Source organism: Odocoileus virginianus, chromosome 30, assembly GCF_023699985.2.
Source record: "Odocoileus virginianus isolate 20LAN1187 ecotype Illinois chromosome 30, Ovbor_1.2, whole genome shotgun sequence".
NCBI classification, from domain to species: Eukaryota; Metazoa; Chordata; class Mammalia; order Artiodactyla; family Cervidae; genus Odocoileus; species Odocoileus virginianus.
The window spans coordinates 37,647,770-37,675,422 of NC_069703.1; the positions used below are offsets into that span (position 1 = coordinate 37,647,770).

At 53.4% G+C, this 27,653-nt stretch overlaps 1 protein-coding gene across 7 annotated transcripts in view; it reads left to right on the forward strand.

Annotated features, from left to right (window-relative positions):
• Positions 1-27,653, forward strand: part of ZDHHC18 (zinc finger DHHC-type palmitoyltransferase 18) — a 45,638-nt gene that overhangs the window by 14,954 nt on the left and 3,031 nt on the right. For 5 of the 7 annotated variants that reach the window (XM_070458992.1, XM_070458993.1, XM_070458990.1 and 2 more), the window contains exons 1-8: positions 2,460-2,880; positions 7,278-7,438; positions 21,641-21,790; positions 23,390-23,527; positions 23,655-23,703; positions 24,199-24,301; positions 25,754-25,866; positions 26,735-26,834. In XM_070458992.1, the coding sequence (XP_070315093.1) occupies positions 2,558-2,880; positions 7,278-7,438; positions 21,641-21,790; positions 23,390-23,527; positions 23,655-23,703; positions 24,199-24,301; positions 25,754-25,866; positions 26,735-26,834 (1,137 nt within the window). In that variant the 5' untranslated portion in view covers positions 2,460-2,557. Of the gene's footprint in view, positions 1-2,459; positions 2,881-7,277; positions 7,439-21,640; positions 21,791-23,389; positions 23,528-23,654; positions 23,704-24,198; positions 24,302-25,753; positions 25,867-26,734; positions 26,970-27,653 lie in introns of those variants that run through there. The other 2 variants (XM_070458994.1, XM_020909180.2) reach the window with 2 other exon arrangements.

Sequence of the window (27,653 nt, forward strand, 5' to 3'; positions counted from 1 at the left end):
AAGAGCCTCTTGATGAGGGTAAAAGAGGAGAGTGAAAAAGCTGGCTTAAAACTCAACATTCAAAAGACTAAGATAATGGTATCTGGTCCCATCACTTCATAGCAAATTTTATTTTCTCGGGCTCCAAAATCACTGGGGACAGTGACTGCAGCCATGAAATTAAAAGAAGAAAGCTATGAGAAAATTGCTCCCTGGAAGAAAAACTATGACAAACCTAGACATCATGTTAAAAAGCAGAAACATCACCTTGCTGACAAAGGTCCATAGAGTCAAAGCTACGGTTTTTCCACTAGTCATGTACAGATGTGAAAGCTGGATCATAAAAAAAAGCTGAGCACCAAAGAATTGATGCTTCGGAACTGTGGTGCTGGAGAAGACTCTTGAGAGTCCCTTAGACTGCAAGATCAAACCAGTCAATCCTAAAGGAAATCAGTCCTCAGTATTCACTGGAAAGGCTGATGCTGAAGTGGAATCTCCAATACTTAGGCCACCTGAGGCAAAGAGCCGACTCATTGGAAAAGACCCTGATGTTGGGAAAGATTGAGGGCAGGAGGAAACAGGGGCGACAGAGGATGAGATGGTTGGATGGGATCACCAGCTCAATGGACATGAGTTTGAGCAAACTGGGAGATACTGAAGGACAAGGAAGCCTGGCATGTTGTAGTCCATGGAGTAGCAAAGATTTGGACGTGACTGAGCTACTGAAAAACAACAAATGAGAGGGAAGAAGATAAATCTGAAGCTAGTAAGAAGGTAGCTAAACATAGAAAGCTATTTCTGTGGTTGGTTTTTTAGTTTAGTTTTGTTTTTTAATTGATAGAGGAGAACTGAGCATGAATTTGTGGTCTCAGTGAACAGGAAGAGAGATAGGACATTCATGGAGGGTTGGCCATGGACAGAATGAGGCCCGTGTCTTTAAGATGAGAGGAAAGGATAGAAACAAAGAAATGTGAGGTAGACAGGAGGGAAGCTGACAATCAAACAGGATTGTTTTGGTTTCTATAAAGCAACGAGAAGCCAGAATTAGGGTTGCAAGAAGATCCAGTTGAGGCGGGACAGGAATCTGTCCTTGAACCTGTAAGTCCAGCTTTGTGACTTTGTTCCACAGCCAAGGAGCAAGAGGGGAGGCTCATCAAATCCAGAATCTTTGGCATCAAGGGCATGGTTCAGTGGCTTTTGGCTTGTGTAACAATTACAGTTCCTTAAGGTCACTGTTGCTGTATTTACCACCTCTGCATAGTGTATTCTGACTTCCTTTCTCTTATCCTAGTCTGCAGTTCTCTCTTTTCCCTATACTTTTCCTTAGGTTTCCCAGTAATCCCAGTGTGGTGGGCAGACCCTGAGGTGAGCCTCAGTGATTGCCTCCTGGTATTCACGCCTTTGTGTGATTCTCTCAACTTCAAGTGGGACCTGTGACTTGCTTCTAACTTATAGAACACAGTGAAGGTGTCCGGCTGTCCCTCTGGTTACATATGTAAGATAAGCTATGTTATATAAGCCTCTGCGTTAGCAGCCTGGAGCTAGAGACTCTCCTTGTGAGCCTGAGGAAGTAAGCAGCCATGTTGGAGAGGCCCACGAGTCAAGGCGCTGACTGCAGGTGGCCTCTGGAACCTCAGACAGGCCTCCAGGTGACAGCCAGGCCCTCGGTCAGTCACCAGAAATAAGTTCTGCCCACAAAGTCTGAGTGGGTCTGCAGGTGTCTTCTTCCCCAGTTGAGCTCCCACACAAGCAGGCAGCCTTGCTGACACCTTGTCTGCAGCCTTCTGAGACTGAGCAGGGGACCCGGACCTGGGACCTGTGAGATACAAGATGTGTTGTTTTAAGCCGCTAAATGTGTGGTGATTTGTTACACAGCTCTAGAAAACGAATACACCCTGAACTCTTGAAAAACACTGGGGCCCTGTGGCATCCACTCCCCATTAGGTGATAGGAAAGCTGGGTCTGGGTCCAGATTGCAGAGCTGGTGAAGCGGGCAGAGATGTGCCGTACAGACTCCTCGGGCACTTTGAAGTTCACGACAGTAATTAACAGGCCGCTGGCCTTCCAAGCAGATTATGTCCCTAGCCCACCCCTGTCGGCCCCGGAGATGCCTGTCCGGTGAGTCTTCAGAGATGGGTGGTGAAGCCTGGCCCTGGAAATCCAGATTGCCAGAAATAGATCACCTCTCAAATCTCGGCGCTCGGCACGGTGCCCGGCACCCAGGGGACGCCCAACAAATGGTCAGACCGCAAAAGAGTAGAGAGTCCTGGAGCGCGCCTCCGCGGCCGTGTCCTCCTGCGGCAGCGTTCCGGGCAGCGGGGGATGGGGTCGGGGCCCTGCGGCGGGTCAGGACCCGGCCGCCGAGCGGCCGGAGCGCCATCCCGGGCCCGGTCGGAGGGGGCGCTGCGGCGGGAGGCCGCGCGGGGCGGGGCGGGGCCCGTGGGGCCGCCCCTTGCGAGCGAGCGCCGCGCGCGCCGCCGCCGCCGCCGCCACCGCTACCACCTCCTCCGCTCGGCCCCGGTCCCCGTGCGGCCCGGCCGGCCCGCGGGGCGCGGAGCCCAGGTCCGCGGCCGGCCGCATGAAGGACTGCGAGTACCAGCAGATCAGCCCCGGGGCCGCCCCGCCGCCCGCCTCCCCCGAGGCGCGCCGCCCCGGCCCCGCCGCGCCCCCCGGCCCGGGCCCCGGGCCCCCGCCGCCCGCCACCGCGCCGCGCTGGAGCAGCAGCGGCAGCGGCAGCGGCAGCGGGAGCCTCGGCCGCCGCCCGCGGCGCAAGTGGGAGGTGTTCCCGGGCCGCAACCGCTTCTACTGCGGCGGCCGCCTCATGCTGGCCGGCCACGGCGGCGTCTTCGCACTCACGCTGCTGCTCATCCTCACCACCACCATCCTTTTCTTCGTCTTCGAGTGAGTTCCGCGGCACCCCACTACCCTCCCCGCCCCCGCCCCCCGAGGCGCCCCTTACCCTCCGGTGCCCGTTGCCCCCTGCCGCTCACCTCGCCTTCCCCAGGCCTTGATGGACACGCCAACTCCTCTGGTCGCCTGCTGGGCACCCCGTCTTCTTCCACCTCCCCGATTCTCCACCCTTTGCAGCACCTGCCAGGTACCCTCCTTTCCCAGCCCCTCCTTGGCGGTCATCTTCCCTGTGCCTCTCAGAGTCTGCCCTCAGGCCTCTCCCATCCCCTTGCTTATCCCCCATCTGTCCCTCCTGGTCCCCTCCAGCACTCCCAGACTCGGCATCTCCCCCGTGCCCATGTGGATCATTATCTAAGCTGGTCCCCTCCGTCCTGCCTGCCAGCCGCCTCGTCCCGGCCCTCCCCTAGTACCCCCTCCTTCCCTGACACTCTGCCTTTGCCAGCTTCTGGCCAGGAACACCGCCCTCCCCCATGTCCCTCCAGGACGCCCATCCTTGCTGCCGTCTCAGAAGCTGCCCCAGGCCTTTGCAGCTCCTCACCTGTCCTCTGGACTGTCTCTTGCCACCAGCTTTTTTCTGACCCCTCTAGGCATCTTATCTCTGTATCCCTTCCAGGCAACTTCTGAATGTCTTCCTTGGCCTCTGGCTATATACTCTCACCTCCAGTTTCCCCAGCCATCTTCCCTATTCCCTCCAGGGTCCCCTGGTCATCTCTCTACTCTCAGACCCGACCCCCGCACTTTCACCTCAGTGGTTCTCACCCTAGACCCTCACCTATCTTGGGGCCTCCCAGACCTCCCCTTTCCCCCTCAGCACCTTCCTCAGTTTCTCCAGAGCTCTCTGCTCTTCCCTCTGCCTCTTCTGGTCCCCCAGACATCTCCCAGGCCCCTGCCCCCACCTCCTGACTTCCTGGCTTTGTTTCCCTTCCCAAGACTCCAGAGCACCTTCTGGCTGGTTCCATAGCAGGAACAGCTGCAGCGCCTTGTTATTTTTCAAGAGTTAAGAGTATTTCCGTGTGACAGGTCATATTTGCCTCCGTGGGCATTTGACCTCTTCATGTCCCCAGTGACCTGGTACTGGCCCACACAGGTTCTCCATTTTAGGGATGGAGGAAGGGACGTACCAGGTCACATCTTTGTATTGGAAGTTTTCCACTGTGCCCTTGATCTCCAGCTTGAGCCGCCTGCTCCCTGATTTCCTTGCATGCTCACACACTCGCGCTGCCCGAGTCCCACCTCTCCCTCCTCCACTTCCCATCCTTCTCTGTGGTCTTACTCAGTTACCCAGGTGGTCAGGAACACCATCTCTGCAGCTCACAGAGCGAGTTCAGATCTTAGCTCCACCAGGCACTGAGTGACTTCGGCGCGTCGCTCTGCTTCTCAGACCCCAGTTTCCATATCTATGAAACAGGATTTATGACACTACCCACCCCCTCAGGGTGTCACGAGGATGACCTGAATCTAGGCATGTAAGCTTTTAACTGGTAATAGGTGTTTAGAGCTGGCTGCTGCTATTACTTGTCATCACCAGAAAACCCTTCCCAAGGGCCATGGTTGGGCTGCCGCAAAGACACGGGCCCCCAGGTACCCTTTCAGCTGCCAGGTCCTGTTTCTGCAACCTTGGGCTTCCCCTTGAAGCAAGATGAGGACTTTCTACAAATTAGCTTCTCCCTTTCAGCTTGCCTTTCTGACTCAGGGTGGATAAAAAGTTCTGGAATAATGAGCAAGCAGAAGCTCTGGGGGAGCTCCCCCAGCCCCCAGCACGGCCCCTGGGCTGAGTTTCAGACCCACCTCCGTGGGCCGGCCCATGTGGGTCTTGTGAAAGTGCCTTTTCCAGCCTCCCTCGGCTCCACCAGGTCCTTCCAGCCAGGGCCGTAGCTGAAGCAGGAGGAAGTGGTGCCTGCTCAGGCTGGCCCCTGTGACCCTGTAGTGTGGGATTTGGTCCGTTCAGAATCAGGACTTCCTCTGGGCTGAGGGGATGTCTTCATGGGTGCCAGGCTTGTCCCCAGAGAGGGAGCAGCAGCGAGGACTTCTGGGTTCCAGGAGGGTTGGTAGAGCATCTCATCTTTGTCTCTGCTCCTCCTCACCTGGACTGGTGGCGTTGGCAAGAGGGTCCGGGTTCAGACTGAGAGCTCACCTGGGCCTGGACTGGGATAGGGGCTCAGTGGGGGCCCCGTGTAGGGGAATGCTGTCAGTGAGGGCCTGGAAGCTGAGAGGACTCTCCCAGGGCTTTCAGCAGGGACCTTTCCTGCTGTGAATGGTGTTCTCTTCTGTTGGGTTTGAAGCAATATTGCACAGGCGTCCCAGCTTCTGCCCTGCTTCCTGCCCAGCGCAGCAACCACAAGGCTCCTTTAATTCCACGTCAGATCTGAATATCCCGTGGCTCTCTAGGTAAGAGCTGGAGCCCTGGTGATGGCTTCCTCCCTGTCCCATCTCCTCCCACTGTCCCTGTGCCCTCCCTCCCAGGCACGTTGGCCAGCGTGTGCACGCCAACCTCAGGGCCTTTGCATGGTTTGAGATATCTTTCCCTTAGAGAGCCACCTGGCTCCCTCCCACACTTTCTCCTGTCCTTCCCTGACCATCCCTATAATAGAGGCAACTGCGCCCCAGCCTCCTTTCACTTCTGCCCTGACTTATTCTCCAAAACACTTACCTCCATCTGACATATGGTACTTATGCTTTTTGTTAGCTCCTTGCCTCTCTCTATGAGAACAGGAATTTATTCTCACTGTTGTACCCAGGGTGCCAAAAACAGGCAGTACGCAGTATGTAGTACACACTTGATACAGTAACTATTTTACAGTACAATAGAAAATATATGTATTTGTTGAATGAAATAGACAGAACACTTCCTGGGAGCCTGGAGACCCCCATCCTGCTATTGCCTGGTTGGGTGACTTGGGATCTGCCTGTAGGCTTTGGGGTCCTCCTTTATTAAAACCAGGGGGCCAGGACTTGCTGTCTGTGAGGGCTCTGCAAGTCTCAAACTTCAGGCCTTCTCCATTGCCCAAGAAGTCTAGTTGTACGTGAACATTTTTGAGTTGTCACGTGGGTGACATGAGGGCCCAGCTCCGTTTGAGGCTCAGACCGGGGACCACTGATGTGTTTGGAGCAGCACGTGGCCCCCTGGGAGCCCTTGGTTTGGGTCTCTGCTCCTGAAGGGAAGGGCCTCTCTGGAGACCAGAACCTCCATCAGGGGAGGCTCCAGAGTCAGTGTAGGTAACCCACAGGTTTGTTCCTGCTGCTTCGCCGGCTCCTGGAACCTGGGCTGACTCAGGCCTCCCAGCGGTCAGTCATCCCCAGATAGTAGCTTCTCAGCCCACCAGGGGCCACTCTGGCTCTGGGACAGAAGGCCACGTAGGACGGTGGTTAATAGTATGGGTGGGCCTCAGCATTAGACCCATGCGCGGGCTGTTGGGGCTCACCAGGGTCAAGGGGCCTGATAGAACCGAGCTGGGATGCCAGTCTTTGGGTGACAGTGCAGTGGCTGGACCAGGCTCTTCCCTCAGCCCCCCCTTTACCTGGCGGACCCGACTCATTCAGGTCCTAGCTCAGGCTTTCTCTCCTCCAGCCAGTCTTTCCTAACTGTTCTGCTACTTCCCCCTTCCCCATTATAACATGCAAACCCTGTGTGGCAATTCTTTGTTTATGTGTCTGTTTTCCCCACTAGACTGAGCCTCATTGAAGGAGCAGGGGAACTCTTGTCTTACTCACAAGCAGCCATAATCCCTGCTGCTTGTTAAAGGTATTGCCTTTAAGACTGGAATTGTCGTGTTAGTTACTCAGTCGTGTCTGACTTTTTGCGACCCCATGGACTGTAGCCCACCAGGCTCCTCTGTCCATGGGATTTCCCAGGCAAGAATACTGGAGTGGGTTGCCATTTCCTTCTTCAGGGAATCTTCCCGGCCCAGGGATTGAGCCCCGGTCTCCTGCACTGCAGGTGGATAAGCACCTGAGCCACCAGGGAAGCCTGAACAGACCTCGGTAAACACATGTGGAGTGACCGAAAAAATGAGTGAACGTTGTCATGGATGAGTCATCTCAAGTGACAGTCCAGTTCATTGGTGGTGGCTGCCTGAAGCTCTGTGTGTAGAAGGATTCAGAGGTTGCAGCCAAGTGCAGGGGTTGAGTGCCAGGACCTATTGGTCACGTCTGCCAGGCACTCAGGGATAAAGGGCAGGGATCAATTAGTGGTGTCTGCTCTAGGCATGGAAGGGCAGGGCGTAAGGACGTAAGGGTGTGTGGCTACACTCACCCAGGGGCCGTACCTCTGCATCCATTCAGGACCATGGTGGTGGCTACTGGGATGACAACGCCTGCTTGGCGATGCAACCCTGTGCCCCAGGCAGCCCCCGGGGTATCTGCTCATGTCTCTTTCCCTCTTTTTCCAGCTGTCCTTTTTTGGCCCGCCACCTGACTCTCGCCATCCCCATCATTGCTGCCATCCTGTTTTTCTTCGTCATGAGCTGCCTGCTGCAGACAAGTTTCACCGACCCCGGAATCCTGCCCCGAGCCACCGTCTGTGAGGCAGCCGCCCTGGAGAAACAGATCGGTGAGGCTCCTGCTCCAGCTGCGGCTGTGTCTGCAAACTGCACCTTCCTTGATGTGAGGGGAGGCCTGATTTTCTCTTCTCACAGTGTGCTAGGCTCTGGGGGCCTGGGGGTGAGCAGGGCCAGCTGGAGCTGATGCTAAGAGTGCAAGAAGCAGAGGATAAGCAAGTGAGCAGATAAGCAAGAAATACCTGCACAGGAGGGCTGGTGTTGGCAGCCGGACAGTCCTGAGTACTTACAGGAGGCCGGGCTCTGTGTTCACCTCTGTATATGCATGATCATGTTTAATCCCTTGGTAATCCCATGAGACAGGTACTGTTGTTATTCTCCTTTTGCTGATTAATTACCTTGGGTGTCTCGGAAGTTAAGTAAATGGTCACAAGTCACAGAGTAAGTGAAAGAGCCCGAAAAGGACCCTAGGCACTCTAACCAGAGACCCTGCTCTTAAAAATTCATACACACTTATTCATTCACTCCTCAAACATTTACTGAGCCCCTACTACGTGCCAGGCACCTTTTCTAGATACAGTAGCAAACAAATCCGATGATAATCCTTGTCTTCTTGGAGCTGACATTCCAGTGCGAGGAGAAAGACAGTTAACAAACATCTAGGCTGTGACACAGAGAAGGAAGCTCCGGGAGGCAGGGTGAGAGCTGGGGGAGGATGTACAGTTGTAAATAGGGGGGTGGAAGGCCTTGTGAAGGAGCTGATCTCCGAGCAAAGACACAAAGACCCGCAGAGATGAGGGGTTGAGCCACCGCCGCTGTCTGAGGAGAGCTCGCTGGCGTGGGGGGTGGGCTGGTCTAGATGAGGTGGTCAGGCCGGCCCTCAGGAGGAGGTGGCACTTGAGGTGAGCCAGTCACATGTGGCCTGGACACAGTACAAGCAAAAGCTGGGAGCGGTGAGCAGACTGCTGTGTTTGAGGGGTGGCAGGAAGGCCAGCATGGCCACAGAGGACCTGTGCTGCCAGCACCCAGGTGGCCCTTGGCCTCCCGGAGGCGCTGCACAGGTTGCTCCCCCAGATGGCTGGGCACCGCCGGCGCCAGGGCCTTAATCTCTGCCTGCTCCACCCTGGCTTCTTCCTGCTGAGCAGTGACGTGGATGGTTGCACACCTCGGGGGTTTCCGGTTGTGGTTGGCTCCTTCCCCTAACAGGTTGACTCTCAGACAGACTTTTGAATAAACACCCAGCTGCCTCTGAAGAGCCCTGGTAGCCCGCGAGGGGCAGAGCCCTGCAGCATCCGTCCACTGATGCTCTGGAGCAGCTCGGGAGGCAGGGGGCGAGGGCATGCTCGCCCAAGCCTGTCTGTTCTTTGTCTCCTCCCGCTGCCCTGGCCTGTCCTCAGCCACACCCTCGGTTGCCTTCTTCCTCGGCCTGCATCCAGCTTCCTTCCTTCCTTCTCGCACCCCTGGGCTGCTTGCCTCTCGGCCTCCCGGCGTCCACCATTCCAGTGTCCCAGGTCTGACCCTGCAGCTGGTTGCAGGCAGCCCCGTTTCTCCTCCCTCCAGGTCGGGGCTAATGAGGCCAGATTAATGTCCGACTCAGCCTGGGCCTCGGAGGTCTGGCTGCCTGGCATCCTCCGGCCTCCCTGTGAGCTGTTGGGGTTGTACTGACCAGAATAATCCCCAGGTTCGGGGAGAGCCTGACTGTGCTGAGTGCGTCCCATCCTTTATTCCTACAGATCCTCGCAGCTATGAGGCTGGCTGGGCTGCTGCAGAAACTGAGGCAGGGGGTCCCACGGCCCTGGAGCCTCGATTCCCAAATCCTCTGTTTTCTCCTCTGGGATGGTGGCCGAGACACATCCCAGTCTTCCACGGGCATATGCACGGGTCTCAGTTCAAGTGTCTGGGAAGCCTGCGTGATCCCAGTGGGGCCATACCTTTGTCGTGCCTTCCCAGAGCTTCTGGCCCTGGGTTGTTTCAGAATCATCAGGCAGGCCCAGCAGTCTTTCCTGGGTGGTGAGTGGGTTGTTTACTTTGTTTGCACGTGGGGGCTGAATGCACCAGCCTCTGTGAGGCCCTCCTTGCTTCCCTCAGTAGCCGATGGAAAAATGGTTGGAATGTCTCCCAATTAGATGTCATCGGTTTGGCCATTCATGTGTCAATTCTGTATGCTGACTCCCGACTGCTGGGAGAGGAGGCATGGAGGTGGGGGTGGGGGGTATGAATCTGATGTGAACCCTCCTTCTGGGGATCTCCAGGCTTGCTCAGTCCCTGGGGGAAGCCCTGTCTGGCCGCCACAGGTGAGATCAGGCTTTGGAAGAGGATAGAAGGAACCAGGAGTGTCTTGTGCTGAGAGGTTTCAGGGAGGCTTCCTGGAGAGGCTTCCATGAGCCAAACCCTGCAGTGTGAGTGGACTTCAGACATAGGAAGGTGTGTGAGGGGAGCCCCCTGTGTCAGTGGGCCCTGAGAAGAGGACAGTGGCACAAAGGGGCCGGTATGGATGCTGAGCAGGCAGTGTTGGCTGGACACGGGTGCTTCGGAGAATTTGGAGCATGGGGTGGAGACAGTCTTGTGGACTCCTGAGTGTCAGGGTTGGAAACATCCCTTTGAGAACAGTTGCCCAGCCTGGAAGGTGCCATCTTTGGGGCCTTTGAATTCTGAACTTGAACTGGCGGCTTTTTCTCAAGGTGAAACACATTTTCTTAAAAAGGACCAAAGTCACTGTTCCTTTTCAAAAAATGTTTATTTATTTTTAATTGATTGATGATTGCCTTGCAACATGGGTTTGATTTCTGTCATGCATCAACATGAGTTAACCACAGGTGTACCTATGTCTCCCCGCTTCTTGCGTCTCCCTCCCACCCATTCTCACTCCTCTAGGTTATTACAGAGTGCAGTTTGAGTTCCCTGAGTCATCCAGCAGATTCCCACTGGCTGTCTCTTTAGCAGTGGTCATGGAGAAGGTGGTGGCGGCAGCAGTGCCCAGAGCCATGGAGAGCCCACCAGGTCTTGGCCCGCGCTGTCACTGAGCCTTTTCGAGAAGGTTGGGGGCTGACTCTGAGGCGGGTGATGTTGTTTATATAAACATGAGCTGGTCACTGGGGCCCTGCATCCGTGCAGACAGTGTGACCTTCTCGCTTTGGCCCCACAGACAGCAATTCCAGCCCCACCGGATCTGGCTCGAGGGCTCCCACCCTTTAAGGACCATCTGGGATGGGGTGGCCAGCGCCTCACAGTTTGCCCACGACGGTCCCTGTTTTAGCGGTGGAAGTCTGGGGAAACCCCAGAGGCTCAGGCCGACGGGGCTGATGGGCCAGCCTGGGCTGAGCCCCTGAGTTGACAGCCGGGGAGGCCGGCATCTGGACCACCTGCAGGCTCTGGGCAGGTGGAGAAGAGGTAGGAGGTGGCAGCATTGCTCCTGAAAGCCCCAGGTGTGATGGGAGGTCATGGAAACACCCGAAATCGGGTGACAGACACTCCTCTTGCCACGGTTACAGCTCACACAACAGAGACAAGCCACACAGCAGGTCACAAACCACATCCTGTCTGTCTCCAGGATGTCTCCTGTGGGGTCCTTCTGAAGCCCACTGCCCTGGGAAAGACAGCTCATTGTCCACCCCGACTGGCCCAGTGCTCCACCGGCCACTCTCCCTTCGGTCATGGTCATCTCTCCAAGGTCCACGTTAGACCCGCCCCCGCCCCGCCCCCCAGGCCAGAACATGGGCCGCTCCCCAGTGCCCTCAGCCCCATTTCCTGAAGGTCGGCCATTGACATACAACCTGAGTGGTTTTTGCCCTTTTGGCATCTCACCTTGGTACCCTCCTTTATTTAGAGTTTTCCTGTAAATGGCTTGCTTTTAGATGTATTTTTCCACGGGAAAATGTGTATCACTCCTGTTAGCAGAAGCCACTTGCTCCAAGTAGAAGATAATCTTAAGGACAAAAGTGTAACAGTGTTACAGAATTCTTGGTGGTTACAGTTGCCTGTGGAAAGCAGTTACTTTGAGGCCTGTGAGGACGACTTGTGAGCTGAGACCTTGCCCTGGATGGAGTCAAGGCGTGAAAGAGAATTGAAAGTGGGAATGCCTTTTCTCATCATGTGACTCAGTGCTGCTTAGCGTCATGACCAGGAAACACTGTCTCCCGCCTTCCTGAAAGCTCGCCCCCTGAGGCGTGCTGGCCTTCGGAATCGAGGCGGTCTCCGGGCTGCCTTCCCTCCTCATCTCCTTCAGCTCCCCAGCTCCACATCCTCCTGCCTTGACTCTCGGGGTCCCCTCTGCTGCTGTGCTCTGCCCCCCACCCCAAGAGCCTGAGGTTTCTGTCTTTCCCATTTTCCTATCCACTGCAGCTTCTTCGTCCCTTCTTGCTTTCTTTTCTTTTAAATGTTTATTTTTTTATTTATTTGTATATTTGCACTGGGTCTAGGTTGCAGCATGCAGGATCTGTGTTGCCCCTATTGGGATCTTTTCACTGAGGCTTGCGAGCTCTTAGTTGCAACATAGGGGATCTCAGTTCCCCACCCAGGGATCGAACCTGCGTCCCCTGCATTGCAAGGCGGATTCTCAGCCACTGGACCACCAGGGAAGTTCTTCTCATTGCTTTCTTGAATGCTGCCTCTTGCCTCCCACCCCACGTATTCCACTTTGTCTCATGGTGTTGAGTATAGACACTGGTAACACCGTTGACTGACCATCCCTGGGTTACGTCTTTCCATCGCTCATTGGCATCATCATCTGATAAGGTCAATACTGCCATCACCCAGCGAGGAGGTTGAGCAGCTTCCTCCAAATCACAGGCTAACAAGGGGCCAGGCCAGGTTTCACAGTAAGGTCACACTGGTCCCAGAGTCATTGCACTTGACTCAGTGCCTCCTGCACTGACTCTGTAATTATCCACTTCTCCTGCTCACTCTGCTCCCAGGCCAAGCTCTTTCTGTATCCCCAGGCCTGCCAGGAAGCCTGCCTGTGGCAGGGGCTCCATAAACCTCTAGCAGGAACAGAACTGGTCAGGCGGAGATTACAGTGACCCCGGTGCTCACAGCCTGGCTGCCCTGGCTGACGTCACGCCTGGGAGCTGAGTACCCACAGCTGTTTCCTCCGCAGGTGGGGCATCGGGAGGGCAGCGTCAGGGCCCAGCAGGGCGGGTAGAGGTGCTCGGTCTCCCCTCACTAACACCTCCTCAGTAGCTCATGGCCAGCCCCAGGGGCCTCCCCGCCAGCCATGGGGCTTCAGTCTCAGCTCCAGCCATTCATGCTCACCCTGCAGAGCTGGGGCTGCGTGTCTCTGGGGCTGGGGTTGGGGTGAAGAGACCCAGCGCAGGCCCCCTGGTCAAGAGAAAGGCGTGGGAGATTCGTTTCCTTCTCCCAGCCATTTAGCGAGAAGGAGCCTCCCACTCATTACCACGTCCGGGGGGCTTTAGTTTCCCCCCGGGGGTGCCTTTTACTTCCTGGGGCAGACCCTGCACCAGACAGAGCCCTGGAGGAGATCTTAGATTCCCGCAGGGCAGGGCTTCTTCATTCATTTCTGCAACAACTGTTTTCTACACTGAGTAACAAAGCAACCACATTTACTCACCTCTGTATACTTACCCCTATTTCCCTTACCCGCCACCCTAGGCCTTGTGCAGTAACTTGTCATCACAGATGCTTGTGTCTGGAAGAAGGGACAAATGAATGCCCTGGAGGACAAGGGTTCTAATTTCAGCCCCACCTTGTACTGTTGGAGTGAAGTCGATACAACTCAGGCACACGTCCCAGCCCAGGGTGTTTGGGTACAAGTGAAACAGGGAATGTCCACGTGCTTTGAAAGTGGTTTTCTTCTGCTGAAAGTGAAGAGGCTTGAGCCTTGTGGTTTGCGTGGTTAGTGGCCTTGGCTCTGGGCACTAACAAGCTACCACTGGTGATGGGTGCCCAGAGGAATGGGGGAAGATTCTGAGGCCAACTCCAGGGCAGTTGTTGGTCAGCACTGTCTGGCCTGAGAAGAAGCAAACAGTTGCTCGTCTTCCCTACCCCACGTGGGGCTCAGCCCTGTAGCAGCATGTCCACAGGCCTCCTCTGCCCCATCTAGGACCCTGCAGTTGGTGACCTTACTCAGCATCTGGGGGGCACCTTTGTACTAGTACGGCCCTTTTTCCTCTTCTCCACCTTCAGCTCCCAGCAGCCTGAAGACACTGGGTACCCAGAGCCTCACTTCCTCTTTCTCAGAGTTCTAGAGAGGAGGAGGCCTGGCTGCTGGAGGCCAAAGCATGCTGACAAGGAGTTCTCTTCCTGCCGTGGGGAGAGGTGTGGGCTCCCCTCTGCCCTGGGAGGGCCTCTGGGAATCCAGTGAGGGGTCCAGTAACTTTGCTTTTGGTCCCTGAAGAGGGTCTTTGGCTTTCTTCACTCACAGCTGGGTTGTGTCGTCAAGTCTCTGCATAAATCAGTTTGGAATGTAGTGTTCCACAGAAACAACACTAGTGATAGTAATGGCTAGTGTTTATTAAGCTCTTGCTAGCTGCTTGACACTTTGCTAAACCCACTTGATGAGTTCTCACCTGATCATCCTAACAGCACTAGGAGCTGGATTCGATTATGGCCCATTTTCTTTTTCAGCAGATGAGGGCACAGAGAAGTTAAGTGACTTGATACACATCACACAGCTAGTAAGCGATTGGGCCAAGATTCATACCCACATGCCTGTCTGGCTCCAAAGCCTGTATACAAGTCTGGGAGACACCAGTGGGCAGGGGCAGGTGCTGGGACCTAGGCCCTGAGGAACAGGATTATTGTTGAGTTTGCAGCAGCATCAACAGCTTTGGGAGGAGCTGGGGAGTTCTGTACCCTGCGTGTCACAGCCTGAGCTGTTTGTCAGGACCGAGGCTCCTGTGAACCCAGTGCTTTGCTCAGGGCTGCTCTCCAAGCCTCTCACTCAGCCCCTCACTGTGGCTCTGTGAGAGTGAGACAGTCTTGTCTCCATTTTATGGATGAGGAAACAGGCTCAGAGAGGTGAAGGGACTTCCTAAAGTAGCAAGTGACTAGCAAAACCAAGATTCAAACCAGCGTTTCAGACTCCAGATCCTGTGCCCTGCTTGTTATTATTGTTCAGTTGCTCAGTTGTGTTTGACTGTTTGCGATCCCATGGACTGCAGCACACCAGGCTTCCCTGTCCTTCATCATCTCCTGGAGTTTGCTCAAATTTATGTCCATTGTGTCAGTGATGCCATCCAACCATCTCATCTTCTGCTTGCCCTCTTCTCCTTTTGCCTTCAGTCTTTCCCGGCATCAGGGTCTTTTCCAAATAAGTCAGCTCTTCATATCAGGTGGCCAAAGTATTGAAGCTTCAGCTTCAGCATCAGTCCTTCCAATATTCAAGAGCTGATTTCCTTTAGGATTGACTGGTTGGATCTCCTTGCAGTCTTCTCCAATACCACAGTTCAAAAGCATCAGTTCTTTGGTGCTCAGCCTTCTTTGTGGTCCAACTCTCACATCCATATATGACTACTGGAAAAACCATAGCTTTGACTAGATGGACCTTTGTTGGCAAAGTAATATCTCTGCTTTTTAATACACTGTCTAGGTTTGTTATAGCTTTACTTCCAAGGACCAAGTGTCTTTTAATTTCATGGCTGCAGTCACCATCTGCAGTGATTTTGGAGCCCAAAAAAATAAAGTCTGTCACTGTTTCCATTGTTTCCCCTTCTATATGCCATGAAGTGATTGGACCAGATGCCATGATCTTCGTTTTTTGAATGTTGAGTTTTAAAGCAGCTTTTTCATTCTCCTCTTTCACTTTCATCAAGAGGCTTATCAGTTCCTCTTTGCTTTCTGCCATCAGGGTAGTGTCATCTGCATGTCTGAGGTTATTGATATTTCTCCCGGCAATCTTGATTCCAGCTTGTGCTTCATCCAGCCCAGCATTTCACATGATGTACCCTGCATAGAAGTTAAATAAACAGGGTGATGCACTCCATTCCTGATTTTGAACCAGTCAGTTGTTCCACATCTGGTTCTAACTGTTGCTTCTTGACCTGTATATGGATTTCTCAGGAGGCAGGTAAGGTGGTCTGGTATTCCCATCTCTTTAAGAATTTTCCAGTTTGTTGTCATCCACAGAGTCAAAAGCTTTAATGTAGTCAATGAAGCAGAAGTAGGTGTTTTCCTGAAATTCTCTTGCTTTTTCTGTGACCCAACGGATGTTGACAATTTGATCTCTGGTTCCTCTGCCTTTTCTAAATCCAGCTTGTACATCTGGAAGTTCTCAGTTCACATACTGTTGAAGCCTATCGTGGAGGATTTTGTTCATGATCTTGCTAGCATGTGAAATGAGTGCTATTGTGTGGTAGTTTGAACATTCTTGCTCCCCCTCATGAAAACAGCTAGTTTTAAGTACTTACCAGGGCTTTCCATGTGGCGCAGTGGTAAAGAATCTGCCTGCCAGTGCAGGAGACATGGGTTCGATCTCTGGGTTGGGAAGATCCCCTGGAGTAGGAAGTGGCAACCCACTCCAGTATTCTTGCCTGGAGAATCCCCATGGACGGAGGAGCCTGGCAGGCTACAGTCCATGGAGTCCCAAAGGGTCGCACATGGAGTGTCTGAGCACACTTAAGTATTTACCAAGTGCCAGTTCCTTTACCTGTGCTATTTCCGATCCATTTCACTTTTCAAGGTAGTCATCATTATTTGTCTGCTTTGACAGATGCAGGTTCACAGAGATTAGGCAGCTTCCCAGAGGGCACCAGCTCCTACGTGGGAGGGTCAGGGTGTAAACTCCAGGCCTGCCTGCGTCTCTGCCCCTTGCCTGCTGCCTCTTGGGTCATAGGCCCTGGGACTGCCTGTTGGTCTGACTGTCTCTGCTCTCAAGTGACAGAGGGTTCAGCTGGGGAGACGGTGTACACACGCAGCAGTCCTGTCACAACTCAGCACGGAGTCAAGACGTGTTCTGGGCTGTGTGTGAGGCTCCTGTGGTCAGAGAGGCTGCTGCTGAGGCCCAGTGAGTCCTGCTGAGCAGAGAAGGGAGGCCCGGCTGGGGCATGGGGGGCAGGAAGCCAGGGCAGAGTGGCGGGAGCAGAGCTGGGAACCGAGGTTGAGCCCCACTGTGGAGGGCCCTGATACCAGGATGAAAAGTTTGCCTTTATCCTGTTTTTGTTTTTTTTTAAATCCTGTTGTGTTTTTTTTTTTTTTTTTTTTTTTAGGGGAGGCCAGTGAAGGGTTTCTGAGCTGGGAAGTGAGTTGAAAGGGGTTATTTAGGGGAATGTGCTGGTGTGTGCCCGGCAGGTTAAAAGGTGGTGGGACTGGGAGCAGGAGTCTTCTGGGGGTGCTGTTTGATAATACGGGCCTGGGCTGGGAGAGGGGTTGGGAGTGGAGAGGAATGGGCGATGAAGAAAGAACCTGACCAGACCTAGTGACTGGCCAGGCCCAGATGAAGGAGAAGGAAGGATCTGCACGGGGAACTCCAAACTGGGTTCCTCTGGCTCAGTCACTCACTGGCTGTGTGACCTCGGACAAATCCCCTAACCTCCCTGGGCCTTTTTTCTCATCTGTAAGCTGAAGGAGTGAGAGCAGTGGCATCGGGTATCTGCTGGGAGCCGGGGGCTGTGTTACATGCTCTTCGAGGTGCCTTTCAGCCCTTGAATTGTGCCATCAGAAATAAGGAACCAGGCAGGGAAGAATGACACTCATTGTGACACTTGCAAATTTACAAAAAGACCTCAAGCCCTAGCTTCAGGAACTTGGATTCACATCTTGATTCTGCCACTATGTGGCCTTAGGCAAGTCACTAGCCTCACTGGAAAGGCTCCTGAACTGTAACCTGGAGATTAGATGATAACTTCACCTCCTGGGACGTTAAAGAGGAGAATATATGCAAAGTGCTTAGCATACAATAGCACTCAGTGACCTGTTCTCATTCCCTTCTTTCTCTCAGTAGTTCTATGAGCTGATAATAACAGTGCACACATTTTTTAAATTCATTTTTATTTGGCTGGATGGGGTCTTAGTTGCAGTGCGTGGGATCTTCGTTCTATCACGCGATACCTTTCATTGTGGTGCACGGACTCTCTAGGTGGTGGCGTGCAGGCTCAGCAGTTGTGGTGCACAGGCTTAGTTGCTCTGTGGCATGTGGGGTCTAGTTCCCCAACCAGGGATGAATCTGTGTCCCGTGCATCACAGGGTGGATTCTTAACCACTGGACCACCAAGGATGTCCCCTGTGTACCCTTCTTAAGCATTTGCTTTGTGCGTCTTCACGTGCATTAACTCATTTAATCCTCACAATAGCCCTGTGGGGTAAGTACCCTTATTCCCTTTCAGTGATCACAGAAACAGAGGCAGAGAGGTTAAATGATCTGCCTTGTCACACATCTCGCAAATGGCATCATCAGAAGAAACCCAGCTAGTAAGAGGTGAAGCTAGGATTCATGTCTCATTCTCCCTGTTATTCCCATTTTACAGATGAGAAAACTGAGAAAAATTCATTTGACTGCAACCTCACACACAGCCTGTGGCAAAACTGAGTTTCAGAGTATGTCTGTTAGCCTCAAACCCTCTGCCTTGACCATACTGCCGTTACTAAGGAAGAGATGCTTCAATGCTTAGTTCTACTTTAAACATGCCACAGTTGAGGTGGTGCAGAGACAGCCTAGCAAAAGTCTCTTTGGTAGCTAAGAATGTGAGACACGAATCTGCTTCATTGATACATGCCAAGCGCCTGGAATAGTGCCTGGCACATGGTAGGCACTCAGTAAGTAGTCACTGGGAGCAAGTAGCCGAAGTAGAGATATTATTGGGAGTCAATCCCGTGGAAGTGATGGCTGGAAACATAGCCAAGGGCTGGGGATCCCAGGCACCCCTGTGACTCGGAATTCCATCTGGGGAGGAGCCGCTGCTCTGGCGAACACTGGTCCTGTTGGCCTGGAGTACCAAGAGGCTCCCTGGGTAGCTCTGTAGGTTTTGATCTAGGTTCAGCACCCTGTTTTGCCAGCAGATCCACCATGTGACTTCGGACAAGTTACTTTCTGTTTTCTTTTTCCTTTTTCTTAGGCTTTTACTAAAGTATAACGGGCTTGCCAAAAGTGTACAACTCATAAGTGTTCTGTTTGTTGAGGGTTCACAATTGGAACACACACATCTAATTAGCACACCCAGACCAAGAAACAGTGGTGGAGCCCCCCTTGTTCCCTTTCCAATTGCTGTCACCCCTCCCCCCGCAAGGATATCTGTGGTCCTGACTTTTAACACCATAGATTACTTTTACCTGTTTGTGAACATTTGTGCACTTACGCATTTGTGAGATTCATTCATATTGTTGTGTGTATAAGGATCATTCATTCTCACTGCTGCATAGAATGCCATTGTATGAATATACTACAATTTTTTTTCTCTGTTCTACTATTGATGGGAGTTTGAGTTGTTCCAGATTTTGGCTATTTTGAGAATTGTTGCTAAGAACAGTCTTGCACTTGGCTTTGGTGCACTTCAACTCATGTGCATTTCTGCTGGGAAAACACCTCTGAGTGGGACTGCTGGGCTGCACATGCTGAGCTTTGGTAGTTAGTGCAGAACTGTTGTCTAAAGTGGTCAGATGAGATTTTGAGTTGCTGTACATTTTTGCCAACACTTGAGAGAGAGATATATATATATATATTTTTTTTCATGTTCGCCGTTCTGGTGCATATGTACTGGTAGCATATTGTGGTTTTAATTTGCATTTCCCTGATGACTAATGAGTATGAGCACTTTTTCATGTGTCTATTAGCCATTTGAACAGCTTCTTTTATGAAATGCCTGTTTGAATCTTTTGTCCGCGTTCAGATTCAGTTGTCTGATTTTTTTCTTACTGACTCATAGGACTTCTTTATAGACTCTGGATACACATCCTTTGTCCTTTGTCAGATAAACATACTGCACATATCTTCTACTACTCTGAAGGTCGTATTTTCATTCTCAATAATCTCTTTAGATGGACAGGAGTTCTTAATTGTGATAAAATGCTGTTTATCAAATTGTTCTTCTATGATCAGTTCCTTTGTGTCTTATTTAAGAAGTCTTTGTCTACTCCAGAGTCAGGAAGCTGTTATGTCTTTATTTATTTATTTTTTAATCCAAAACATTTTGTATTGAGCACTGTAGTCCATCTGGAATTGAGTTTGTATTAAGTGGGAGGCAGGGTTACAGTAATACGTGTGCTCAGTCATGTCCAACTCTTTGTGACCCCATGGACTGTAGCCGGCTAGGCCCCTCTGCCTATGGAATCTTCCAGGCAAGAATACCTGAGCGGGTAGCCATTCCCTTCTTCAGGGGATCTTCCTAAGCCAGGGATCAAACCTGCGTCTCCCACATTGCAGGCATTCTTTACTACTGCACCTCCTGGGAAGCCCTTCTAACAGTTCCATTTCCCCCCCCATTTGTGTATCCAGTGGATCCAGCATTGTTTTATCAGGAAGAGACCATCTTCCTCCTTGGCCCTGTGATGTTGCCTTTGTCCTGAATCACATGATCATATACATGTTAGGCCTGTTTCTGGAGTCTGTTCTGTTCCACTGGTCAGCATTTCTGCCCTTGTACCCAAACCAGGCTGTCTTAAGTACTTCGGCTTTATCATAAGTGTTAATGTCTTGCTGTATAAGACCTCTAGCTTTGTTCTTCAAGAGTTCCTTGGCTATTCTATTCATTTGATTTCTATATGAATTTTAGAATGAGTTTGTTAATTTCCACACATACACACAAAAACCCCAACTGAGATTATGTTGAATCTAAAAATTAATTTGGAGAGAATAAATTGTTTTCTAATACTGAATCTGCCAACCCATGAATATCATATATCTCTGCACTTCTTTTTCTCTTAAAATTTTTATTATGAAAAATTTCAAACGTTCAGAAAAGTGGGAAGAATTAGAATAACATTTGTATAAATTCACCATCTAGATTAAATAGTTGTGACTAGTGTGTCATATGTGTCACACAAACATATGTCATATTAAACCATTTCATAGTAAATTATACACATAGTAAAATATTCACTTACCCCATAAATACTTCAACATGTATCTCCAAGGTTTAAGGATAGCCTCCTCCATAATGACAATTCCATTATCCCATCTAGGAAAATTAATGGTTCCCAGATTTTTAATCGATAGTCATTTGTTCTCCCTTGCTCTCCAACTTTCTTTTGTTGCTGTGTTTTGTCTTATTTTTTAATAATTTTATTTATTTATTTTTTGGCTGCGCTGGGTCTTCATTGCCGCGCAGGCTTTTCTCTGGTTTCAGAGACCAGGGGATGCATCTAGTTGGGATGCATCTCACTGCAGTGGCTTCTCTCCTTGCTGAGCACAGGCTCTCAGGCCCACGGGCTTCAGTGGTTACAGCTCCCAGGCTCTAGAGCACAGGCTCACTCCGAGGCATGTGGGGTCTCCCTGGATCAGGCAGGCAGATTCTTTACCACTGAGCCACCAAGGGAAGCCCCCTGTTTTGTTTTGTTTTTGAAAACAGGATCCATTCTAGGATCAAGCATTGCACTGGTTTCTATCTCTTAAATCTTTTAAAATTTAGAAGCATCTCCCTTCTCCTTTTGTAAGCGACATTTTTAAAATATTCTTTTTTTATCTGAAGTAGAGTTGAAATACAGTGTGACGTTTGTCAGGGAGCAGGGCAGTGGGCTTGTCGACATCACACATTCCGCATCTGATTGTTTCCTCGTAGCTTTGCTCTCACTGTGTCCTCTGGCCCTCCTGGAAGCCAGAACTTAGATCTAGGCTTGTTTGAAAGAAAGTGAAAGTGTCAGTTGCTCAGCCGTGTCCGACTCTTTGCGACCCCATGGACTGTCGCCTGCCAGGCTCCTCTGTCCGTGGGATTCTCCAGGCAGGAATACTGGAGTTGCCGTTCCCTTCTCCAGGGCATCTTCCTAACCCAGGGGTTGAACCCCGGTCTCCTGCATCGCAGGTGGATTCTTTACAGTCCCTGGTGGGTCAGACTCTAAGGATGCAAGTAAAGCTCACTAAGATGTTTAGATGTAGATAAAGCTCACCAAGCCTTCCCAGGTCGCCCTCTCTGAAAGCCCTCCCTGAAGTGGCACGTGAGCAGGCGAGTGAAGCTTCTCCACAGCACTTGGCATGCAGCACGTCTCGGTGGGTGGTCACAGCTCTTGATGCCCTTGGCAGCCATCTTGCCCTAATGTTTGTCCCCCCAAAGCAGCTTCCCTGAAGCTTCTCTCGTCCTGGCCGGGCAGCACTGGCTTCCCCCTCCCCCTGGACAGGGCTTGGCCATCCTGCATCTGTCTCTCCCTCTTTTCAGACAACACAGGCAGTTCCACGTACCGGCCGCCCCCACGGACCCGGGAGGTGATGATCAACGGGCAGGTGGTGAAGCTGAAGTACTGCTTCACCTGCAAGATGTTTCGGCCGCCCCGGACCTCACACTGCAGTGTCTGCGACAACTGTGTGGGTAAGTGGGAGGCAGCAGAGAGGGGGGCGCAGGCAGTCCTGAGAGGGATGGAGCCCTGGAGATCGGGAGTCGCTTGTGGGCGGGTGGGGGCGTCTGGGCAGGAAATCTGGTTCCCTCAGATTGGCTCTGACTGAGGAGGGGCTGCGGGGAGGGGCCCTGAATGTGACCAGTGGTATCATGGCTTCGGCCCGGGAAGGGGGGATTCCTCCCCCAGCTCTGAAGTGGACATAGAGACACCTGAACCCTCCTCCCAGCTGTTGGCCTGGTCCTCAGCGGGTCCAGGGTCCAGAGTCTGGACCATGACATTCTAGACATGTGGCCCAGGGCCAGCTCTGCTGAAAGTCCCGGGGTTTGGACTGACAAAAATCTGGGAATTGAGGAGTTCATGCCAGTGAGGTGGAGAGGGCGGAGCTGGGATTGGAAGCTAAGCTCCTGACCCACGACTGCCATGGTTGTTGGGGAGCCAGAGGCTTTCTCGTCCCCTCTCGCTGCTCTCTGGAGGCCCAGCAGCTCTGACTGGGGCCCAGGCTGTGCCTCTGGGAGGGTGTTGTAAGGGAGAGGCTATGCGAGAGGACCCAGGCGAGCTGAGCCATGGTGACTGTGCACAGTCCCTAGGGCGGTGAGCTCATGACGCTAACTCAGCACTCCCTCACCGGGGAGCCGTGGGGAGCACCCGGACGGCAGGCCGTGAAGTGGGTGACTCAGTGGGTGTCACTCCTCCCTGAGAATCTGCCCCACCCACCCTCTGTGAAGGGCGCTGGCCCGGTGCAGGCCTGCGTCAGGCTTGTGACCCACATTCCCACAGGGGACTTTCTTCACCTGCCTGGGCGTGACGCCACCCCTGGGACACAGTGCTGGTGTGAGCTCAGCCTTCTGACTAGGCCTCCAATGCCGGTTCTCCACAAGTTACCTAGCAGGCCCGCCCCTCCCTGGCCCTCTATTCTAGAGCTTGGGAACGGGTCATTGGTTGTTGCCAAGGGGCCAGGATCGTAGGTGCCAAGTCCTTTCTGTGGGTCTTCTTCATACCAGACTCTGCCAGGCCCTGGGGTTCAGCCCAGGCCCTTGCATGGCGCTCACAGTGGAGCAGGGGTTATAGTTGTGCTTACTGTGTTCAGTCGCATCTGACTCCTTGTGACCCCATGATCTGTAGCCCACCAGGCTCCTCTGTCCATGGAATTTTCGAGGCAAGAATACTGTGGGTTGCCAGTTCCTGCTCCAGGGGATCTTCCTGACCCAGAGATCGAGCCCCGATTGGCAGGCGATTCTTTACCACTATGCCACTTGGGAATGGGTTACAAGCCAACCTGTTAATTATAAATAAATATATAAACCCATGTAGGCAAAGTGCTGCAAAGGACAAGTGCCAGGGCAATGGGACAAATAACAGGGGCCTCACCCTCCTCTGAGGTTGAAGGAGAACTTTCTCAAGGATGTGGCCTTGCAGCAATGACACAGAGGAACCGGTGGGTGAAGGACCAGAGGCCAGGAATGTCGAGGAACTGAGAGTTGCATGTGGACAGAGCGAGGGGGTGGGGTCACCCAGCTGTGGCGAGAGGCGTCTAAACACCCGGCGCTGACCTGCCTCCCTGGCCCTTCCAGAACGGTTTGACCATCACTGCCCCTGGGTGGGCAACTGTGTGGGGAAACGGAACTACCGCTTCTTCTATGCATTCATTCTCTCCCTCTCATTCCTGACGGCCTTCATCTTCGCCTGTGTGGTCACCCACCTGACGTTGCGTGAGTTAGGGGTGACGGTGGGCGTGGGGCAGGGCTGAGCGGGAGGGCCGGGGGCCAGCTCAACCAGCTCAAGGGGCCGTGGTCACCGTCCCTCGAGCTGTGCCCTCTCCTGTCTCTTCCTCCCCAGGCTCTCAGGGAAGCAACTTCCTCTCCACTCTGAAGGAGACACCAGCGAGATATCCTTTTGTCAGCAAGGGGGAGTCCTGGTGGGACCCAAGGCCCCTTTCCTGAGGCGGGTCCCCGCACCATGTCCTGTAAACAGAGGGCAATGGGTTAGAGCTGATGTTTGTCCTCTGGAATCCAGCGTGCCAGCTGCTCCTGTTCACCCCCAGGCTACAGCCCATTCTGAATGGGCTGTTATGGGGCCAGAATTGCCAAGAACTCCCAAGAGCACAGACCCCTAAGACACCCAGCTCTCTGGACTGTGCCGTGTCTGTGACTCTGGTGTTTGAAACCCTCAGTTCTCTCTTCCATCCATTACCCTGGGCTTGTCCTGCCCTCTGGGGGCATCTGAACCCTCCTTGTGGCCCAGGAGGGGATCTGCTGAGGTGGCTGGTTACAAACTTACCTCCCTTCTGGGGGAGTAGCTGCACAGAGGGATGGGTGAGAAAGGCTGGTGAGGGAGGCTCCCAGCCCCGGTCCCCGTGTGGGTCCTTGACTGCGCCGCTCACTGTGCTGGAGTTGGTGATCTGCTTCTTCTCCATCTGGTCCATCCTGGGCCTCTCAGGGTTTCACACTTACCTCGTCGCCTCCAACCTGACAACTAATGAAGACGTGAGTAAAGGCTGGAGCAGCAGCTTACCCCTGGGCTGGGGGCAGGGCTGAGGGAGCCTGGGGCAGCCACAGTGCAGCCGTGACCCCCAAACTTCTGGGCAGATGTGGGCAGGGAGGCAAGGCAGCCCAGCATCTCCTTTCAGAGCTCAGGGCTGGGCTCTGGGGGACCCTGGGCAGGCCCCCGAGGTTGCTTTCTCCCTAACCCCAGCAGAGCAGCACTGACCCCGTTGCTGTCCTTACATTTGGCCGGCTCATTACCATTTCCAGGGTTCTTTCAGTTTCCATCATCTCTTTGGGTCCTTTTGCCTCTGAGGCAGAAGGAACAGAGATGCTTTTTCTTCATTTGATGGCTGAATGACTTGCCCCAGGTCACCAGCTGGAAAGGGATAGAGCCCGGGTTGCACTTGGAAGCTCAGGCCCACCATGCTGTCCTTGTAGACAGCAGCGATTCCACTGTTCTCAGGGAGTCCTGGGGCTCTCTGAGGCATCCTTAGTGAGGGGGGCGGTTAAGACAGAAACGTGAAGCTCCATCAGCCTCCCCACTCCACTTGCTGCCTTGTAGATCTCTACCAACAAACCTTGTCTGTTGGAGTGCCCACTATATGCTGAGCCCTGGGCTGGACCTGACCCCTCCCCTCCCATCCTTCCAAACAACAAAAAAGCAAATGAGAGCATCTGTCCCAGGGCCAGCATCTAGTATTGCTCAGAAGCCCGTGGACCAACAGAAAATATGTTCCTTGACCTCAGCCTGTCATTTGGAGAAAGGAACTGAACAAGCATGACAGGGTATCACATGCTGGGTGATTCTTACAGAGCAGAAATGACATCAGCCAGCTTCTCCCAAGGTGATTTCCTGGGGGCTGTTTCTGCAGGATATCACTAGGGGTTAAGCAAAAAAGCGTGTCATGGCCAGATACACTTGGAAAACTCTACGGTAAAGTCAAGCCGGTCTCCTTCCCTGTTGATCTCAGTGCTTTTGACAGCCGGCTCCACGGAGCTAGAGAGGGGCAAGGTTTCATCTCATGCTTCGACAGGATTGCTGGAGTTCCCTGTTCTTCAAATGAGAACTGAGACTCAGAAGCGGTGCTCTGTCCGAGGTCACAAGCAAGTCTGTGGGAGAACCGGAGTTCACAGCCATGTCAGCCTGAGCCCTGGGCCCTTGCACTATCCTCCTTCCTAGGTGGCTGGCAAGAGAAGATGCCCCCTAAAAGCTTCCTCTGCAGGCTTCTCTTTGGCTCTGCTCTGACTTCTGTCTTGGTCAGAGCCTCCTCTTCTGGGTGCCCCCCAACACCCAGCAGTCCCCCATATTCTCATGGAATGACTAAAGGGTATAGGCACATTCCCTCCAGTAGGCTAGCCAGAATTGGTTTCAGAATTTGCTGGTCTTCCCCAGCCTCTAGAACAGGGGAAATGAAGGGAGGTACCTGACCCAGAGCTCTTGCCTGCTTGCAGATCAAAGGCTCGTGGTCCAACAAGAGGGGTGGCGAGGCCTCTGTCAACCCCTACAGCCATAAAAGTGTCATCACCAACTGCTGTGCCGTGCTCTGTGGCCCTCTGCCTCCCAGGTAAGCCAGGGGGTGCGTGGGGGAGGTCACAGGGCCTGGCCTGGCCAGTGTTGGGGGTGGGGGTAGCTCTGTGAGTCTACTCCTCTCAAAGAGGTTCTGGAATCACTGACCTCCCCACACCAAAGATGCCCTCCGTCTGTCATCCTCTGCTGTATGCATTCAGGGCACTTGTCACAGAAAGGAACTCTGTAAAGTTGTAATTTGTACTCCTGTGTGCTCATTGTAGAAAAAATTAAGTACAAAACATTAGAAAGAGTGTTAGGTATCACATGTAATCTTACTCCCCAGGGATAACCACAATGAATGTTGTGTCTACCTTGAGGGACTGCCATCCGCTGCTGATGGCTGGACTGGGTGGAGCCTTGTCTTCCTCCTGGTGGCTCAGCTCTGCGGGGAAACGCCCCATCTGTCCGGACACCAGGGGGCGCCAGATGTCCAGATCGGGAGTTCAGTTGGATGCCGTGGGGGCGGGGTGGGGGTGGGGTAAGATTTCCCCACACCTTCCCCTCCTCCTCCTGCCCAATATCTGATATGCCTGTCACCCATCCTGCCCCTGGGGAAAGGACAGTAGGAATTGCAGGATCTCCCAATGCCCTTTCATCCTTGCTCTTCTCACCTGCAGCTTGGGAGCCCGACAAAGCCAGACAGTCTGAATTAATGGTGGATAAGTTCTGTGGCTCAAAGCCAGGTATCCAGAGTAGGGAGAGGACCCTTCCAGAAAGGAAGGGTCTCGAGCCGCCAACTTGAGCAGCCTTTCTAGGGCTGGGTCTTGCCTCGTCTGGGAGATGGACCCAGCCATCCATTCCCTGGCCTAGAGCTGTGGTGTCAGGCAGGGCCCTCACGTGTCCCCCTCCTTGTCTTTTGGAAGCCTGATTGACCGGAGGGGATTTGTGCAGTCCGACACTGTGTTGCCCTCGCCCATCAGAAGCGACGAGCCAGCCTGCGGAGCCAAGCCCGATGCCAGCATGGTAGGAAGCCACCCATGAACCGGGCTCAGTACTTGCCACCTGCTGGCCTGTCTGCCCCTCCGCACTCACCTGCCACCCTCCACACCTGCCAGGACCTCCTCCCCATTCCACCCGAAGGGAAGCAGAGCCGCCCAAGACTGCTTGAGTCTTTTCGTATTTATTTCCCACCCTGCGTGGCTTTCCCCACACTGTGCCATGGCTGTACCCTCTGCTCCCCAGACCAGGTTTACACGGCCGGGGGCCCTAAATTCCCCCAGCTGGTCAGTGGCAGGAGTGACAGGAGAGAGGCCAGGGCCCCTGAGGCCGCCCAGCGGACCACGCCAAGCCTCTGCCCAGCTGTGCCCTGTGTGTGAGGCTGCGGACTGAGTGTGACGCCTCCTGGGTAGGGCAGCTGCTGGGCCCTGCTGAGCCGGGGTCCGAGGGGTGAAGCCGGACCCAGGAGGAGTAGGCTCTGGATAACAGACGGTCAGAGAGGATGCCTCTGGGGGCTGCTTGGGCGTCTGGGCCCCTTCCTTCTGGGATAGCCATCGTTCGTTCTTCCGTTTTTGTTTTCGTATGGAGTCGGCCAGTAGACTAGAAGTGGGGCTCCAGGTAGAGAGGGCAGAGTTGGGGGTGAGTGGGGGGAGCAGCCTGCGTCAGAGGAAGCCAAATCAGCCAGCCAGGCACCCGAGACCTCAGCTCCTGCATGATTCCTGGGCAGCAGACTAGGAAGGGGGCGCCTTGCCCCACTCTGCCCACGGAGGGTTCTCCAAGGGCCCAGCCTGGCCCCTCCACCCCACCTCTCTCCCAGGTCAGGTCTGGGGATGGGCAGGTTTTACT